General features: G+C 41.8%; 1 protein-coding gene across 2 annotated transcripts in view; it reads right to left on the bottom strand.

The window, feature by feature from the left end:
* Positions 1-7982: 7982 nt before the first annotated feature.
* LOC113818830 (golgin subfamily A member 6-like protein 6) overlaps positions 7983-20000 on the bottom strand; it is a 121919-nt gene continuing 109901 nt past the window's right edge. For both annotated transcript variants that reach the window (XM_070142181.1, XM_070142180.1), the window contains exon 2: positions 7983-12809. In XM_070142181.1, coding sequence (XP_069998282.1) covers positions 11343-12809 — 1467 coding nt within the window. In that variant the 3' untranslated portion in view covers positions 7983-11342. The remainder of the gene's footprint in view (positions 12810-20000) is intronic.

Here is a 20000-nt window from a genome sequence, read left to right as displayed (position 1 = left end):
CTGATCATAGATTGGTTGTGGCTACCCTTCAGGTCCACTTCAAAACTCCCCAGCGGTCCAATGATCACCCCAGGGTGTTTCACTTGGACAGGCTGAGGGAGGGGGAATGTGCCCAGGGGTTTGCTGAAGCAGTCTCTGGTCGTTTCGCAGCGCTCGACAATCTGACGGACCCTGTACTTCTGTGGGGCACCTTCAAGCGCGAAACGCTTGATGCAGCTCAAGTAGTGATTTGTGAACGCCTGAGAGCTAGACAGAATTTCATCTCGCGGGAGACTGGATGCCACAGATGCTTGTCGTGTAGTGCGTCTAACAGGGGATCAGGATTTGCACCGTTCTCAGGTGCGCTGAACTCGGTCACTGTTAAAATGACTGTGAAACTAGATTATTGCCCATTAGGTCAGGTCAGTCTGCACTATCTGGAGAAAATGGAGTCTTGCAGGGGAGGTAGAAAACCATTTCTTCGTAAATGACCTTCGTCTTGCATACCAAGCCCTGAGAAAGCTGAACTCCAAGTGGCCAGATCGTCCCAGATCCTGTTGCGGTGCGGGAGTATTTTGAGCAGCTGTACCAGGTTGACCATTGCCTGACCCACCCATCAGTGAGGATCCAGCCTCCCTAACCGAAGTTAGGGAGGCGATCTCCAAGGTGAAGAGTGGCAAAGCAGCGGGTATATGCAGCATCCCAGCTGAACTGTTAAAGGCCGGTGGGGAGTTGAGTGCGTGAGTTGCATGCTGTCCTGACTGCCATCTAGCGGTTCGGTACCATTCGTCCTGACCTGTTGAGGGGTATGGTCATCCCTCTCTGGAAGAGGAAGGGGGACCGACGGACTGCAGCAATCACCGAGGCATCACCTTGTTCAGTATACCAGCAAGGGTCTTGCCCACATCCTTCTGAGACGTATCAGAGACCACTTACTGAGGCATCAGAGGCCGGAGCAATCTGCATTCACTCCTGGTAAGTCCACAATTGACCGTATCCTTGCGCTTTGAGTCATTGTAGAGCGCCGTCGTGAGTTCGGATGTGGGCTGCTTGCAGCCTACATCGACCTCAAGAAGGTATTCGATATGGTGCATCGGGAATCACTCTGGGAGATCCTGAGACTGAGAGGAATTCCAACTAGGATTATTGGACTAATAGCAAGTCTACATACTGGTATTGAAAGTGTTGTAAAGTGTGGTGGGGGCCTGTCGAGCTTCTTTCCTGTTCAGGAGTGAGGCAAGGCTGCAAGGCTTTTCAACACTTGCATTGGACTGGATACTAGGCAGAACTATAGTTCAAAGTCATTGTGGAGCAACTCTGGGCAATATCAAGGTTACCGACCTTGACTTTGCTGATGATGTTGCTATTCTATTTGAGTCCTTGGAATCCTTAGAGGTGGCTCTCGATGCATTCAGTAACTGCACGAAAAACTGATACTGTGCGAGCAAAGAGATGCAATGAAAGCATATTTCTTTTTATCAAGAGTCAAAATGTAATTACTTGATATATTTGGGTAATTGTTTTACTGTTGCTACATATTTATTGTAACAGGCATTTAATGAACGCAGGCAGGGGAAAGTGAAAATATGCGGAGAATAAATATAAAGAAATATTAATGACTGAATAGAGGGAGGGGAGTAGCCATAGCTAAAGAGAAAAAGGGAGAGGGAGAGAGAGAGTCAAAGTCAAACCACACAATTCCGTTATTTGCAATGGTCCTTTGTTCATAAACAGGACAGCGTACAATACTACAAAATAACTGAAGATAATATCAGGTTCATTCGTAGGGGAATTATAAAATAAGATCAAATAAATTGGCCACATAATAAGAAATAAAGGTACATGGTTTGGCTTTTTGTAGCGGGGCGTAGACCCAGTAGACTTTAAGTTGTCTTGTTGAGTCCGGGCTCAACCGAGAATATAGAGTTTATGCTCAAGGGAAAGATTCGTATGCAGTGAACAGATGTAAGGTTCCAGGCCTACGGCACGCTGCCACCACCCGATTAGTAGGTTCAGGAACCGTGTATGTCGTGTAAGTGGGTGTGGGTGTTGTATCAGAGAAGGATGGAGAGAAAGTACAGAATGTGTGTGCTGAATGTTGGATGTGTAAGTGTGTAGATGTGAAAAGGGAGATAGCGTAGGCTGAGCGTCTGCGTGGACGTGTTTGGAAGAAAAAAAAGCAAGATCATAGGATTCTTCTTCCCTTCGGTTTGAGCATCCGCCTGCTGGAAGCGGGAACACAGGTATAGCTAAATGAATCTGTTCTTTTGATATCAGCTTAATATTCTCTGATTTATCTAGCCTTTTTACAGCCTTTCAAGGGTTGCGTGATGTCAGAGCAACCAGCGATGTGCTGTTTAGGAGACCCGAGTCCGAGAAAGATTTAGGCATCTAACCTTGGTCAGAACCAGAACTTTAGTGGTGGTATAAATTATTCTGACTGGAGTTGAGTAAAAGCTCTAAGATGGTACGATGTTTATTTAGAGAGCAAGTTACACTCACTAGGGAATTACAGGCATTTTTCAGTCATGAAAAGTAGACAAAGGTGTGTGCATCACCAATTTATCACAGCGGCGGTGATGCACGAGAAATCAACACCAGATAAACTTACCACGATATAAAAAAATGTCTTCCCTAAGTTGGCGTCCCAACTCCAGAAGTACTGTTATTAGGGGGTCAGCATAAAAACACCCAAGTCCCTAAATTACGTTAAATTGTTAACATCCAACCCAAATGGATGTTAACTGTTAAACCAAAGCTAATGCTGACGGATACCTAGTAAGAGTACTTGTATGCAAAAGAATTAAGAAATAAATTAACAAGAAGGCTGAAAAAGTCAAGGAAGAGACTATTCACGAAGACTGCCTGAACACCCACAAGGTCAGACAGGAATCAGCCGAAACAAAAAACGACAACAACAAAAATCAAGTATCATGTGATACTAAGGGCTCGTTATCAGGAGATACGGAGCAACAAAGTCTGTCTGATCACCCACAAGGTCAGGCAGAAATCAACAGAAACATATCAAACAAAATATGTAAAACGATCCTGATAACAGATCTTTATCCCCGGAGGTACGGATCCTCAAGCAGGGACGAAAGGAAATATTAATATTAACTTTAAAAAAATATATATGTACAGGAGGTATGACTCCTCAAGTACGAACGAAATACAACGAAGTATTAACTTAAATCTTAAAAAGGGAGAGTCACACTGGAGGTGTAATCACAAAGACTGCTTGATCACCCACGCGATCAAGTAGAAATCAACAAACACGCATTAAGCGAAACAAAACAATTAACGATAAAGTACGTAATGGTACTAAACAAGATCTTTATTCCAGGAGGTACGGATCCTCAGGCAGGAATGAAAGGAAAATAAGTAATAACTTAGTTATAAAAATGAATACACTGGAGGTACGGATCCTCAAGCAGTGTTCCTCTAAATCACTTGGTCCTAATGCTCTCACTGGGAAATACGCAAAAAAATGTTATGGGACTTCACGAAAGAGTGCACCCTGCAGATAATAATGCAGCATGTCACGCTAAAGTCCAAAAGAGACCAGTCGTCTCCTACACACAACCATATCACTTAGCTTTGAGGAGATACTCAGCAATCCTGGTAAATCCGTGCGCGAAGTATATCTCAGGGTAAATCCGAGCGAGAGCACAACACAGGTAAAATTGTAACTGCGAAGGACCAAAGTGCGGGACAGAGGTCAGGACCGAAGTTTTCTTCCTTCCCCCTACCACGAGTACTTATACCCCGAAAGAAACCCCCAGACCAAGCCCCAGGCATGGCGCGAAAGAAGAATATAGGCAAAAGAAGTGCCTGAAGACCAAGCCGATAGTTCGACAATCCAAACAACCGAGACGAGAGATGGAAGGGGAAAAACAAAAAAGAAGCTGGGTAACGACCGTCACCTCCTTCGGTGGTTATCGCGAGAATTTGGAGACGTCGACAAGAGGAAAGAACATTAGGAAATTAGAAAAAGTAAATACAGGAAAGAATACGGAGAAAATCCGATAACAAACCGTTATAGTAAAAACTGTGCATTTCGGCCTTTATATATTTACAATATTTAGGTTTAAAAATAAATAGTTTGGCTTGGCGACTTCAACTGGAGATGACATCATCCTTAGAGTCGGGACGTACGCAGCCGTACACTACACTTTTCATTTAATTATTAGATGCCATTGACAATTCAAAAGACACTCCTTCAATTTCCTTTTAAAAGTAATTAGATTGAAGATGCTTCTAATATTTTGTGGTAGGTTAATCCAGATATTGGGTCCTCGGACCTGTTTCCGTGTATAACCTCTCGATGTGCAGAGAGTTAATATGTTAATATTTGTTACCAACTATTTGCAGGGGCATAAGCCAATGAGGATATTCACCCTATATGAATTTATGAATGGATATACCTATGCCATATTGACATATTGGTTGAACGTTTAACCAGTTTCGTGTAGGGTTTCTATAGTCATATTTATTTCTACGAGAGACAGTGAGTGAAAGAAAGAGAGAGGGAGACAGAGGGGGGTTGTGCAGTCATGTTTATGGAAATGAAAATGGAGAGAGAGAGAGAGAGAGAGAGAGAGAGAGAGAGAGAGTGAGAGAGAGAGAGAGAGAGAGAGAGAGAGAGAGAGAGAGAGAGAGAGAGAGGGCGGGAGAGGGAGAGAGAGGGAGGGAGGGAAGGAGGGAGGGAGGGAGGGAGAGAGAGAAAGAGCGAGCGAGAAAGAGGGGGGGGGGGGGAGGAGGAGGGAGGGAGAGTGTCGTGAATCACGGGTTTTCGCCGTGACCACGACGTAAATAAGTCGTCAAAACCCTCTCTCACTATCACTCTCCCGCAGGCACAAAGAAAATCGAAAGATATCTCGAAGGGCAGTGCTCCCATTCATTTATCTCCGCGGGGGGAGGATGCCGCTAATTCGCCCCGAGGCTGCGCGCCTGCATAGAAAACGGGGCACAAGGGAAAGAAGGCGCGGCCACTCCTCCTCCTCCCGTTTATTGTTTTATTTTGTTTGTTTTATTTATATGAAACGTTATTTTTAAATGTGTTTTTACCCTTCCACACCTAAATGCAAGGAACTGCAATATACATTAAATAATTGGCAGAAAAGGTGAACAAGGAAGAATCACGAGTTTTATCTTTTAATTCACTATTTTATTATTATTATTATTATTTTGGGATCCTTTTATGTATTTATTTTATTAACTTTAATTTTCTAATGGTGTTTTTTAAAAACATTAACAACTTGAGAGATTCAGTTCCTCAATTACTTTTTCGCGCCACCGAGTCAAAAAGATACATGAGAGGCAAGAATAGGGGATTGCTCTTTGGGTCACGGAAGGAAACAGACATTTGTGAGGAACCCCGGAATGGGCCTCCTCGATTGCGAGCTTTATCTCTATTTAGGTATCAGGAAACATTCGTGATTATTTAGTAAAGCTCAGGTGATTTTATAAGACCGGTGCCTCTTACGTCAAGTATTTTGATGTATCCTTGCGTTTACGTGTTTTTATTTTTTTTTCTTGTTTTATCATTGTATTAGTGTGTTTTCCGTTTGTGTTTAAGTGTGTTTTACGTTTGTGTTTTCGTTCAAGTTCATCTTTAGTGTTTTATGTCCGTGTTTGTTCTAGTTTTACCTTGGTGTTTTATGATCATGTTCGTCTGTTTTATGTTCAAGTCCGTTTTAGTTTTGTGTGTTCTTAATGTTCTAATGGTTTTGAGTTTTAATAAATGAATAATATTTTAAGATTGTTTAGAAAGACCCCACGCAGTATTGTAATCGATGAGTAAGGCTCAAGGTTTGTAAAAGGAAGGAATGACCAGACCTGTCCCATAATACGTATAAGCATCGCGGGACCAATCTGCGTCCGGGAGATCTTTCCCCCGCACACGTCTCCTCTCGGCTTAGAAGAACACTTGTACCGTACTCTCGCACACTACATGTACACATCTTTCTCTCTCACATACACTCCCTATCTCTCCGTTCCCTACATTCTTCCTTTACACTATATCACCTTACAACGATAACACTAACGTTCCCATACGTAAACTAAATGGGTGGTGGCAGTGAGCTATTTTCTTATCTTGCGAGAGTTTTTCTTTCTTATACGGCCGCTACAACCGAGGGAGAGAGAGAGGGAGAGGGAGAGAGAGAGAGAGAGAGAGAGAGAGAGAGAGAGAGAGAGAGAGAGAGAGAGAGAGAGAGAGAGAGAGAGAGAGAGAGAGAGAGAGAGAGAGAGAGAGTGAGTGAGTAATGATTAGATTTTATTCACTAGTTCTGGATGTGATTTTCCACAGCACTGTCAAGACTGGCTAATCAGCAATCTGTGACGTCATTCTACTAAGCCTGGGACGTCCCGGGTTTGGGAAAAAAGTAGATGACATCCTATGTTAAAAACTCATGAAGGCTTTTATTTTGGAAAAAGAAGGAAGTGGCTCCGTGCCTGACCTAGTGTAACTTCACCAGCCACAGACTTTTACAACAATGTTTTGTCAACTGTTTCACTGTAAGAATTTGTGGTGCTTAAAACTAATTACTACATAGTAGAACACTGCTATGTTCACTGCACCAACTTCTGTCTGACTGTACAGCAAACATCATAGCGCTGTGTATGTTAGCCTGCTACTTGGTAAAAGTATATGCAGCAGATTTAATGTGGCCAAGGAAAGCAAGATGAAAACATAAACAGTGTAACTGTGCAATTAAAATATTGAAGTGGGAAGCCTTAATTTTTCTTACTTTTGGACGGCCCCGCAGATTTATTGTTACCTCCCGTACCTCCCATCAGGAAATTCTCTGGACCTGCCCCATCTTCGTAGATCCCTTGCTGTCTATGAAAATATAAACAAATTTGACTATTGCTCTGGTTGCGACTCTGGGGAAGGCTTGGTCAGTAGCAACTCTATGAAGTGTCATGTCATCTGTTTATTTTGATGACGTAACAAAAGTTAGGGATGCTTTGTGAATATGAGCCATCTTTTCCGATGGCAATTAGGGTGTTGCCGCCGTGAAACTTTAATACCGTTGGATATTGTACAAAAGGTAAATATGAACATGTGCTATTCTAAAAATAGCCTGGCCTGGTATCCTACACATTCACTGAGTGCATGGAGATATTTATAAAAGTAGGCTTACTTCATTCCTTCAAGCTAAGTAATAATACAGGCCTTGGCTTGACTCCCACTATGAGCAATTCCATTTTAGAATCATTCGTGCATAAACATAATCGCCCACTCTTCTCATCCACAGGGCTATTTTGGTGATTGTTTAACAATTAAAATCAACATTTTCCATCCTTTTTGAAAACTGAAAAGACCAAAATGATCGACCATATTCACAAAGCATTCGTTAAAATAAACAGACACCTTGAGTTGCTACTAATCTAGCCTTTTCCGCTGCGACTCTGTGCTTTGACTGTTTGATTATCAAGCTAGAATATTGAAATGCATAATTATTTTTTGTATATTCTTTTTTTTCATCTGAAAAAACTAATCTTATGCAATCTTACATGAGTTTAAAGATGAATGTGTCCTGTGTAGAAATTCAAATTTAAGATTCATTTATCAATGCAACCAGTCATTTGTTTTATGTTAAATCTACTCTTTTGAGTCAACACAAACTTTTCAGCATTCTCACATACATTTCATCATAGACTATCTTTTAAATAAATGGACTTCTGTGGGCAGAGCCTAAGCCTGGAATTTCAAATTGCCCCCAGAATGAGTGATTTGTGATGAAATAGTTTCCTGCTAAAAACTCGCTCTGGAGCTAATGCAGCGGTACACCCAATTACCTCTCTTGCAAGATTCTTTAGTGGATTCAACGATACATACTGTTCCAATAAAAGGATCATTGAGAGGCCCTCTGTCACCTCACTGTATGGCAGGTCGATGAGGCAATATGTCACAGGAGTGGGGACTACGGGTTTCCTGACCTCGTAATCTATACACACATTTGCTACCAAGGTCTGCCATATAGACGAGCTAATCAGAATTTTACTAATACTTTATTTTCCCATAGTTACAAATAATTTATATATTTATTCACAGTTACAATTACTTCCTTAAATTCTGAAATCATTTATAATTACAATAACAATAGCATAATTTTCAGTAATCATGTCAATCAAATTACGATTATAATTTGAAACCCTCCTTTGCGCCAGTGCTAGTGGTGGCTGCTTACACAGCCCCTGCCCAGTCCATCACGCAAGCAGCTCATCCACAAAGACCTGACTTGTTACAATACTACAATACAGAACATTAATATAGCGTCTGCCATCCATCCTATTCCATTATACAGGATTTTCACAGGCGCTACTGGCGATCTCTGAAACCATCCATCTTTGTTAGTCTGAGGGGCATCTGTTTCCTTGCGTCATGCGTCTTCCATCAGCACCGAAACATCTGGCAAGGGATCTTGCAATCTCACCCTCGTTCCCGGAATAAACCCCATAACATATGACCACTTCCCAATTTGTGATAAAGCGCCGTTGTCTATTACTGTATAAGCATGATGTGATCGCATTTTATTTCTGTTAGAATGATAATCTTCGTTTATGGAACTGATGGTAGAATACTGAATTTAGAATAAGAAGAAATATCTTTAATGGCAACAGAATTGCATCAAAGTGAATGAAAATTACAGAAAATTACAGATAAAATAGAAAAGATGGAGATTCAAACCGTCTCTAATCATATTTTCTTTATTTTCGTTTTTCCTTTTCGGGATCTGTGAGGAAGTCCATTCACATACAAATTTCAGTTCTAGAGAAAGGTCCTTGCTCTGTTAGATCGATAAATAATGGCAGGCTAACAATGTCTCTGGTAGCTGTTTGATCAGGAAAAAATATCTTAACAGTATCTATATTTTTGATCAGGAAAAATATTTTAACAGTATCTATATTTTTGATCAGGAAAAATATCTTAACAGTATCTATATTTTCCTACCAGGTCATCTCTCTCTCTGTCTTTACCTAGGATGCACTTGATGCCTACTAGCACTCGTAATTACTTGAACAAAAGACAACAGAACATGCATCCACAATGGTACCCCTATATTCTTCATAGAAAAATAATCTTTATAGATCTGTCTTAAAACAGGCCACTGCTTTGACCTACTGCTCTTTGACTAATGGCGAAGATTATGCTACACAGCATCAGCTGATCTGCATGTCCGCCATTCTTCTAAGATATTTTTTCCTGATACCCGGGCTATACTTGTCTGGTGCTGCTACACACTGTATGGGGTTCACTAGACCTTATCTACTACTATTATGGACAGGATCCTACATTTTGAGAAGTGCAGCATGTCACAGGACTTATTTTTATGAGCTATCTTTATATCCATTGTCCTGCTTACTACTTGATGAAGGTACAAAAGCACTATGTGCCAAAATCCGCGACATGTGTGAGAGTACCAAAAAGTGTTTGACACAAAAGGAAAACAAAAGAGGGATTACATGCTGGCTTATACATATGCATGACAAGATCCTATACTTTGATTGCTTCTCCATAGTGCTTTGTTTGATATAAAACATAACTGCCATTTCCAGCAATATATATAAATTTGTGGCAATAGTGATCAAGAAATTTTTATCTTGTGCAATACGGAAGGCACCTAGTAAGCCCAATCAGTCATGTATGCAGGCATCTACAAGCCACGCCCCAAGCGCATTCAAAACAGACGAACACTGTGAATGATGCATTATTCCATGGCATTAACTGTTTTGAACACCTATGAGGCAAGGTATGTAGATACCTATGTGCAATATAAACCCAACTGAAGATCCTTATCATAGAACGCATTTGTCAATTCAAATATTTTTTTGAAAAGAGTACACCTTGAATCTGCAGAAAATGTGACAAAGGTAATCTTAAAGAAGTCATTAGATCCCTAGGAAGACTGGCTTAAGAGTTCCCCAGTTTGTCAACCTACTATTGCGACATTAATCTGTGAGGGAGATCAGCAAATGAATTTTGGCCATTTTTTCTCTATATTCAAGGTATGTTAGGTCTTTCTAAGGTTCCTCTTGGTCTCAGCCGTGGGGGGCTCAAATGTGCACTACTTTTCATTCCGTGGTCTACCACGAATAGAAACGTTCTATCCAGGCCTTTCACGTTCTGATAAATGTCTGATAATTTTTACCTGTTTTGCCAAAGCCTTCTGCGTATGAAACCATGACGGCGGGTAGGTCTGGAGCACATTCATGTCCATGGTATAAAAAGAAGTCCTCCAAACCAATAGCAATCACTCTAGGTGTGCATCCATTTGCCTGGCTTGCTTACTCCATAAATTTATAGTTTATAGCTGGATAGCCTCTTGGAATAAAGTATTAATTGTTGTGGAAGGAATTCGGTAGAGAGTTCCTTCTCCATAAAGCTGGTTATGGCACTGGGAGCCCTTCCAGTAAGTGCTTCCTTGGGTTCTGGATCCAGGTCAGCAGTTGCATTTAGCTGCTCTGGTTCTGCTCTACTGGTGGTAGTCGTGATGCAGGCTTGTGTTTTGAACTTTTCTGTTTCATAACTCAACATGCTCATGGACAAAAAGTGGGAGCTCTAAGACAAGATTATACTGTGTACTACTTGGGAGGAGGAGGAGGAGGAGGAGTCGGAATTTTACTAAACAAAAAAGTTGCAAAATCAGTTTTGGATTTTGGCCAACATCAGATAGAGTAGCTCTAGTGAAACTGAAAACTAAACTTTTCAATATAAATGTTAGACAGGTTTATGCGCCAACAAGTGCTTCTACTGAAGAAGAAATGGAAGAATTAGACGTAAATAAGATGCAAGGGTCATGAACTAAACATAGTTATGGGAGATTTCAATGCTAAAGTTGGAAGAAACAGACAGACAAGAAGACATAGGAGAGAAGAATGAAAGGAGAAAAGCTAACCACAATTTGACTGATGTCACAGGAGACTGTCACAGCAAACCCTAAATTATCATTATGCCTCCTGTCACACTACAGACTGCCTCCAAGTTTTGCTAAAGCCTAGTATGTAGTGTTTTTGTTGCATTCATCCCTTGTTACTACAATCTACTTAATTTCTCATCTGCACTGTGACTGTCATGGCAAATTTTCGGAAATTAAAAAAATCTGAACTAGCATCCGCGGCAATTATGGCTTGTCAATCTACCCTTCCCATTCTCACAGATAGTATCACACATCACGTCTATCATGTTTTATCCATGGAGGCCAGAAACGTGGTTGCCGGGAACATGGTGTAAAACTATTATAAATGACTAAACTATTTCTGACTAGTCTGCTCATTCTTTCTCCATTCTGCCTCTCTCTTCTGTAGAAGTTCTTCTTCCTGGTCCAACAACTGCTGCTGTGTAAATTCGGGAGCTAGGGGCTCAAGCTGTTGCTGACGAGCCTACTCTTTCCTCCATTCTGCCTCTCTCTTTCGTAGAAGTTCTTCCTCCTGGTCCAACAACTGCTGCTGTGTAAATCTGGGAGCTGGATGCGCAGGCTGTTGCTGACGAACCTGCTCATTCTTTCTCCATTGTGCCTCTCTCTTTCGTAGAAGTTCTTCCTCCTGGTCCAACAACTGCTGCTGTGTAAATTTGGGAGCTGGAGGCTCAAGCTTTTGCTGACGAGCCTTTTCTTTCCTTCTCCATTCTGCCTCACTGTTCCTTTGAGATTCTTTCTCCTGATCCAACAACTGCTGTGTAAATCTGGGAGCTGGATGCGCAGGCTGTTGCTGACGAACCTGCTCATTCTTTCTCCATTGTGCCTCTCTCTTCCGTAGAAGTTCTTCCTCCTGGTCCAACATCTGCTGCTGTGTAAATCTGGGAGCTGGATGCGCAGGCTGTTGCTGACGAACCTGCTCATTCTTTCTCCATTGTACCTCTCTCTTCCGTAGAAGTTCTTCCTCCTGGTCCAACAACTGCTGCTGTGTAAATCTGGAAGCTGGATGCGCAGCTGTTGCTGACAAACCTGCTCATTCTTTCTCCATTGTGCCTCTCTCTTTCGTAGAAGTTCTTCCTCCTGGTCCAACAACTGCTGCTGTGTAAATCTGGGAGCTGGATGCGCAGGCTGTTGCTGACGAACCTGCTCATTCTTTCTCCATTGTGCCTCTCTCTTCCGTAGAAGTTCTTCCTCCTGGTCCAACAACTGCTGCTGTGTAAATCTGGGAGCTGGATGCGCAGGCTGTTGCTGACGAACCTGCTCATTCTTTCTCCATTGTGCCTCTCTCTTCCGTAGTTCTTCCTCCTGGTCCAACAACTGCTGCTGTGTAAATTTGGGAGCTGGAGGCTCAAGCTTTTGCTGACGAGCCTTTTCTTTCCTTCTCCATTCTGCCTCACTGTTCCTTTGAGATTCTTTCTCCTGATCCAACAACTGCTGTGTAAATCTGGGAGCTGGATGCGCAGGCTGTTGCTGACGAACCTGCTCATTCTTTCTCCATTGTGCCTCTCTCTTCCGTAGAAGTTCTTCCTCCTGGTCCAACAACTGCTGCTGTGTAAATCTGGGAGCTGGATGCGCAGGCTGTTGCTGACGAACCTGCTCATTCTTTCTCCATTGTGCCTCTCTCTTTCGTAGAAGTTCTTCCTCCTGGTCCAACAACTGCTGCTGTGTAAATTTGGGAGCTGGGGGCTCAAGCTGTTGCTGACGAGCCTTTTCTTTCCTTCTCCATTCTGCCTCACTGTTCCTTTGAGATTCTTTCTCCTGATCCAACAACTGCTGTGTAAATCTGGGAGCTGGATGTGCAGGCTGTTGCTGATGAGCCTGCTCATTCTGACCTTGCTTTGTCAACTGTTGCTGTGTTAATCCATGGTATTCATTTTGTTTCTTGGTTCTGGAATCTTTCTGTTTCTGTTGAAGTAGACAAATGTTATCAGTATATGTCTTACATAGCAGAATAGGTAAATGCACACTTCTTTTAAGATGCATAAAAGAAATTAGTCCGCACAGCTATAACAGTGCACCAAGTATAGGTACCTTTTCCTCTTATCAATATCATTTTGAATGACTCTTACTTCTGTTACTGTTATTTATATAATTGTTATCATTATCGCTAACATTGTTATCATTATCATCACTATCATTGTCATTATCCTTATTATAACCATCATCATTATGATTATCATTGTCATCAAGTAAGTACCTAAACTCGACTCGTACTCTCCAGCTAGTAACAGGACAACGTGCACAAAGACTCCCATAGAAGATATGAACGTCCTATTTAAACGCCACATAAAACCACACCTTACCCTCTATTAGCACTTACTATTCATACACTAATGCATTATGTGTTAACAAGGACAATTACACTCCCTTGCCACACTTTAAAAGGAGCACATAAGGGGAGTGTCTGGTCTTCTTTTTTTAAGGACCAACCACTATTATTCAGGTGGTAGTAGCCGCTTTTGAAATATGAATTGTGACACAACAATTGGATATATAAAAAAGAAATTATTTTCTGAAAGCTTATAAAATTTTACATAATATGAGACCTACCTTCATTTTTTCGGAATAATCTAAAATATCTGGGAAGCATTAAAAAAAACAATAATGAAGAATGTGTGTATACAAATATATAAAAATGATATGCCAATTATATGAAGTATTTTCTTTCTTTATGTTTTGATCATATTTCGACAGTTTAACTTGAAAAAATCCTCCCCTTAAATTGGGGGTAGGTTTGCCAAATGATTCGAATCACCACCAAAAGTTTATGCAATCTAAGTTAGGCAGACATTAAAATCTGTCCATGAAATTTTGAGTTAGAAAAAAAAATTCCTACATCTGAATTATGATCCACGACCAAAAAGTCATTGCATCTAGGTTAGGCTAAGTAACAATATATAAAAACATAAGGTCATGGAATACACGGAAATTATCTGAATATACTTATTTTTTATATACATAGTATTTCACGGAAGTATTTTTTAGTTTAGTTTGGTCCCTTATTTGCCACCCTGGCTAACTGCACAGGCGTGAGCAAGCTGTGGTACATGTGATACATAGTCAAAGCATTATATAATAGTATTACAGTGGAAATCTAAATCATAACATTATTACGATCTATAATATAGCATTTAATAGAAAAGAACAATCACACAGTTATTTATCTACTCATCTTCTAAGCCGGCGAACGACTTGGGCGTGGAAAGGCAATGTAACATTTGATATGTAGTCATATGATACTACATTCCAAATTTGGGATAAGTATATCTTCCAAGACCTGAGATGATATGAAGTAATTTAAGTTAAGTAAGTATTTACCACCCTGGCTAACTGCTCAGGCGTGGGCAATCGTGAATACAGAGTGTTACATACATGAACATACAATCGACAGAGTACAGTAATCTGTGATTACATTAATCATATAAGGTAAAATGGGAATATTTCATACAGCATACAAACGTATATTACCTAAGGTGGTCTACCTTTGCCTTTGTGTTTTGTGGTGTGTTCTATGATTATGATTATTACATAGTGAAATTAGGATGAGTATATCTTCCAATGTATCAGATGCAATAAAATAATCACATAGTTCTTTATTCCTCATGTTTGGTGGTCTGAAAGGCTGTATCACATGACACTCCGAGATATAATGTTCAAGCGTTCACTTATTTTCCTCGTTACACAGTCTACATCTAGATTCATCTGCACTTCATGCACCTTGCAGTTGCCAGTACATTCTATAACCTAAACGTATTCTGGTAGAAAGAGAGAGAGAAGAAGAAGAAGAGAGAGAGAGAAGGGAGAGAGAGAGAGAAGAGAGAGAAGGAAGAGAAAGGAATTGAGAGAACTTTAAAGAGGGATTGAGTGAGTGAGAGAGAGAGAGGGAGGGAGACAGAGGCGGGATATATGGTTAGATTTATTTATATTACCGAGAGAGAGGGAGAGAGAGTTGTTCGACTATATACATGTTCTGGATGTGATTCCCACAGTGTCGTGCATAGAATGAGGCGTAGGACAGTTTCACCGAACCTTTTGCGCTAGCAGCATAGACACTAGCCAATCAGCAATCTGTGACGTCATTCTCCCTAAGTACTGACGTCTTATGTTCGGGAAAAAAGATGACAGCCATACACAAGCTACCTCCTCATATACCTTCTAATATTCGCCACCCCAAACCTTAGCATTCAACACCTACAACGCTCAGACCTTCCGATTTCATCCTCCCACTCAGTGCCATTTCCCATTGCTCCCGCCCCCACCCACGGCTCCTCTTTAAAACCCTGCCCTCTCTTGCACTATCTGATCATGCCCATCCTCCCCCCCCCCTTCCTCTTTTTCTTATCCCCACCCTCCTCCTGCCCCCTCTCTCCCGACTTTCTCATTTTATTTCCCTCCCTCCCTCTTCCTTCATTACTCCCTTCTCCTCATTTCCCCTTCCTTCCTTTTCCATACAGACCTCATGGGTCCTGTTTGCACAGTGAGTTTTGAACTACGGTGGCCGCCGCCACAACCGGGATGAATGAGGAAGAGGCAGCATGCGTTTGGCTGTCGCATCGCCGCTTGAATCACCACAAACAGCGACAGACGACATTGGGTTCAACCAACTCTACATGAATGTTTCCAGCATTGTACCCATTTTTGAGAGTTTTGCCTTTTTTTCTTTGAGAAAGTGAAATCCTTCGACGCCATGCTGAAACTAATCAAGGACATCTTCAGCCAACACCATGATGAGGGATTCCATCTGCTCGGCGGCACAGGGACTTGTCATAACATTAAGAACATTAAGGCGAGTTCTTTATAGTAATCAGTTTTATTGATGCAATTCTGTTTATATCAATGCCAAAGAAAAAATGGCATTCTAGGATCCACTTGATAGCGATGTGGATGCAACCAAAGGAAAATAAATCATTTAATTTACTTCTTAGAAAGATGAGGGCTAGACGGAAAAATATATTTTGTTTTGAGAAAGAGAGAGAGTGAGAAAAGCGAGACCTATCATACATTTTTTAACTATTTCCCTACTACACATATATAGGTTTCTGTCAAGTTTATTTTGGGGGAATGTGAACCTTTGCCGGTGTTTACCAGAGCCCGAGTGTCGGCATTAGCTCACCTATGATTGGCCGCCTCACCACATGAGGGAAAAACTCGGGTGTGCCCAGGACCTTCAGTGATGTATACCCGGGCGCGGTCTGCGGCCTCAGATCATCGGTGTCTAGTCACACACCGCGTGGGAGATAGGACATCGCTCTTGCCACCATTGGGAAGAATAGAAGGGGCATCAACTGGAAACGTGGCGGTCGACCTTCCCTCCTCTCTCGATGTAGTACCGCTTATATTGCAATAACTTAGGGCAGTGACCTAGTGCAGTAACAAAATCCAGTGACTGAGAGCAGTGACGTAATGTGGTGACTGAGTGCAGTGACTAAGTGTTTGTAACTAACGTTCGGTGTCGTTTGCGTTTTATATCTACTGTACGTTAATATACCGTGTATTACTATTACGTTGGTAATCTATCTCGTGGCTTTGTGACTTAACTTTTCTGATCCCTTACTAACATTTCAATATATTCTGACTGTGTATCAGAAACGGGTTACAGTCCCTGGTGAAGGAGTAATCAAATAGACTATTGAAGGTGGTGTCGGTGTGTGTTTATTGTAGCGTGAAGTACTTGCAGTACTTGCGTATGGTTGCATTTTCAAGAGACTGGTGGACTGGTCTAGTGTCTGATGTGGGCGAACATGTGACTGTGAGTAGTGTGCCCTGGATGATGTGGTTATGATCGACTATACATGTATGGATGGTGGAATGGCTCCAAATGTTTGAGCACGATGAACTACATTCAACAGCTAAACTTTGGTTCTTTATAGAGTGATAAGCAAAAGAGTTTATCACTGCATAGCTGTGTTTTCATTTGTCTTGCTGCTAAACTCTTTTCCAAAATGTCAACAATATGCAGGTTGCCTGGATTGAGCTTCGGCTTCTTTGCTTGTGTGACCCACCTGCACTGATGTGTTTACTACTCATCACGGGAATCAGTGGTGTCCAGGGATGCCATGGCAATATACAGTCTCTTCTTTCATTGACTGGCATACAACCAGTGATGGTGCCTACTGTCCTCAAAATGTATGTTTCACTCTGTGTGAATGTTGGCACTACAAGGGGGATTTTGCAACTGCAGTGGTTCTCAAAACGCTGTTGTTACATATGAACGACTCCAGAGACGAAAAATGACTTTAGGACGGCACAATTCCAACTTTGTGGTAGCTACAGCCTCTCCTGTGCCCCCCTCCCCCCACATCCACAACCAACACGACTCCGTATTTCACCCAAACCTCTCAGCCCTACGATTCCTCAACATTATTTTCTGCAGCATTCTATCCATAAAGTTCCAACTCCTCTCTCATATTGATATACAATCCGGACATCATAATAGGTACAGAGACATGCTTGACACCTGGCATTGACCTCACCCATATGACAGTGATATGCAGAGACAGACCAATTGACATAGGAAGAGGTGGTGGTGACCTCATCACCACTTGAATACAAATTTCTTCCTGTAAATCACTCTTGCTTGTCGTTTTGTGCCCATCTTCTAACATAGAATACTTACAAAACCTTCACACATCTCTCCCATGCATCCAAACCCATTTGGATTGCTGGTGATATCGTTCTTGTTGCCACAAACCTGTGACTGACCAGTTAGAAACACAAACGAGGATCTTACTCTTCTCTAGAGTAGACAGGCGATTTGCAAACACAATTTCCTGTTTTCCGACCCGTACTCCCAACATCCTCAGTGGAAACTGGAATATCTCGAAACCCTTCAACAACCACATACCACAAAAGGCAACTTCGAGTAAACATATACTCCCCTGCTTCTCCAAAGACCTACGCAGACAACATCGAAGAAAATGGACTCTATAGACGCGTATGATTACACAACACACAAAAGAACTGGCCTGCCTTTAAATCTTTCCAAAAGGGATTTGCCAAAAACATAAAGAAGGCCGAATACGAACACACCAGTAGATATCTCACCGGCACTGTAAAAACAACCCTAGACATTTCTTGAAGTTCTTCAAGATGTGCAGACAGGACACGACTAACATAGCTGCACTTAAAGACGACAACACCCTTGTCACCACACCAGAACATAAAGCACACCTACTCAACATACAGTTTACTCTGTCTTCACACAAGAAAACCCCATTACACCACCGAACATGCCAAACAACCTCCACACACCCAACCCAACATTAGGGAAGACAGAATATGAAACTACTGGAGACAGTAACAAAACTGATCTTGACAAAATCCCTTCCTATTTGAAAACTGAGCCCCTACCCTCCAAATCATCGTTATGCAATCCCTTAGGCCCATCAAATTATTGTTCCATCTCCCTCTCCAAAATCTTTGAGCACATCATACTTCTACTTCCATAATTTCTTCCTGTAAATCACTCTTGCCTGTCGTTTAATCTATAAATTGTGTTGACACACATCTTGACGCAAACAATATACTAACTTATATGCAACAGATTCCGATCCAAACGATCATGCGAATCCTAACTCATTGTTAGTCATCATGACATTTCCAGAATCCTAGGCAGATGTGATGTTAAACAGGTAGACAAAATAGTGTTAGACAGCCAAAGCCTTCAACAAAGCCCCCTCCATAAAAGACAAAAACTACAGATTTACATAATCACTGGACAAACCCTTCACTGGATCACAGCTTTTCTCTAACAGGACCCGAAGCATTCTTCTTAATGATACCATATATGACCCGTCTGTATCTGACTTGTCCGTGTCTCTTCTGGTGTCCTCCAGGGCTTTCCTTTTCTTGCTCTATATAAATGATCTATTTTCCACAAATGCTGCTGTTACTTGAGTGAGGACAAGGCTGTGGACCTGGTGTGACCCAATCTGGGTAATATATGGTGCTGCAGGTTGCTAGTCATGGTGCTGGAGTAAGGACAAGGCTGTGGACCTAGTGTGACCTAAACTGGGAAATATGTGGTGATGCAGGTTGTGGCTAGTGGCTGCTACACCAGTGATCACTCTAGGATGTTTCGTGTGGACAGGTTTAGGCAGGGGGAGGGTGCACAGGGGTTTGGTAAGGCTATCTCTTGTCGTTTCACACCAATCAGCATGATGGACTCTAAGAAGACATTGGAAACCATGGATGCTTGTCACACAGCTCTGATGGAATATGACTTGCATTGTTTCCTGATGTGTAGGACTCAGTCATTGTTGAAAAGGGTAAGGAACAGTTTGTGGGGAATCTTTTGGAAGAAGTCGAAAGCCATTTTTCAACAAACGACCTACCAAATCCAAGCCCAACCCACAGAATGCTGTAATCTGCTCAGTAAGTGGCCAGATCATAATAGACCATGTTGAGGGTGCAGTAATATTGGGTTGAGTATCTTGAGCAGTTGTGCCAGGCTGATCCATCAACAGTCAAGATGGATACAGGTGGTGAGATCCCTTTGCTGGACCCACTCATGAGCGAGGAGCCAATCTCCCTAAGGGTATGAATACACTGCATAAGATTTGCTGGGAGAGTAGAGGGTAGCAAGGTGCTTTGCAGGTCAGAGGCAACAACAAACATACCATATGCAGGCAGCAGGTTTCCTCTAAGCTTATCCGCTATCCTCCCCATTATATGAACTAACACGTCAGTTAAAGTTGCACAATAGCTTGCGAGATGCCAGGCGATATGCATGTGCACCAGCTCCAACATGAGAAGTGATGAAAGGATATGTGCAGGTTTTCATCGGAGGGTAGTATGGGACCCTGCAGAGCCCCTGCACAAGAATGTTGATGTCCTCAAAAAATGCTGAGCTGATATATCTAAACAGTTAAATATAACAGGTAATCTATAAGTTGTGTTGATTTCAGATTGGTGTTTCATTATTAGAGTATTATTTACATTTTAGCTGGGCCACCTTTCTCTAATGGATACAATAAATTACCCTTAAATAGAATTTGTAGCTGTTCATTCACTAAGTAATATGGCTAGACTTCCTGCGTGATCTTCCTGCTAAGCATCCCACTACCCTCTACCTGAAGTAAGAGAGGCGATCTCCAA

This window comes from Penaeus vannamei, chromosome 29 (genome assembly GCF_042767895.1).
Source record: "Penaeus vannamei isolate JL-2024 chromosome 29, ASM4276789v1, whole genome shotgun sequence".
Classification (NCBI taxonomy): domain Eukaryota; kingdom Metazoa; phylum Arthropoda; class Malacostraca; order Decapoda; family Penaeidae; genus Penaeus; species Penaeus vannamei.
Note: the sequence above shows the minus strand (reverse complement) of the source record. Positions and strands in the feature narration are given on the sequence as shown.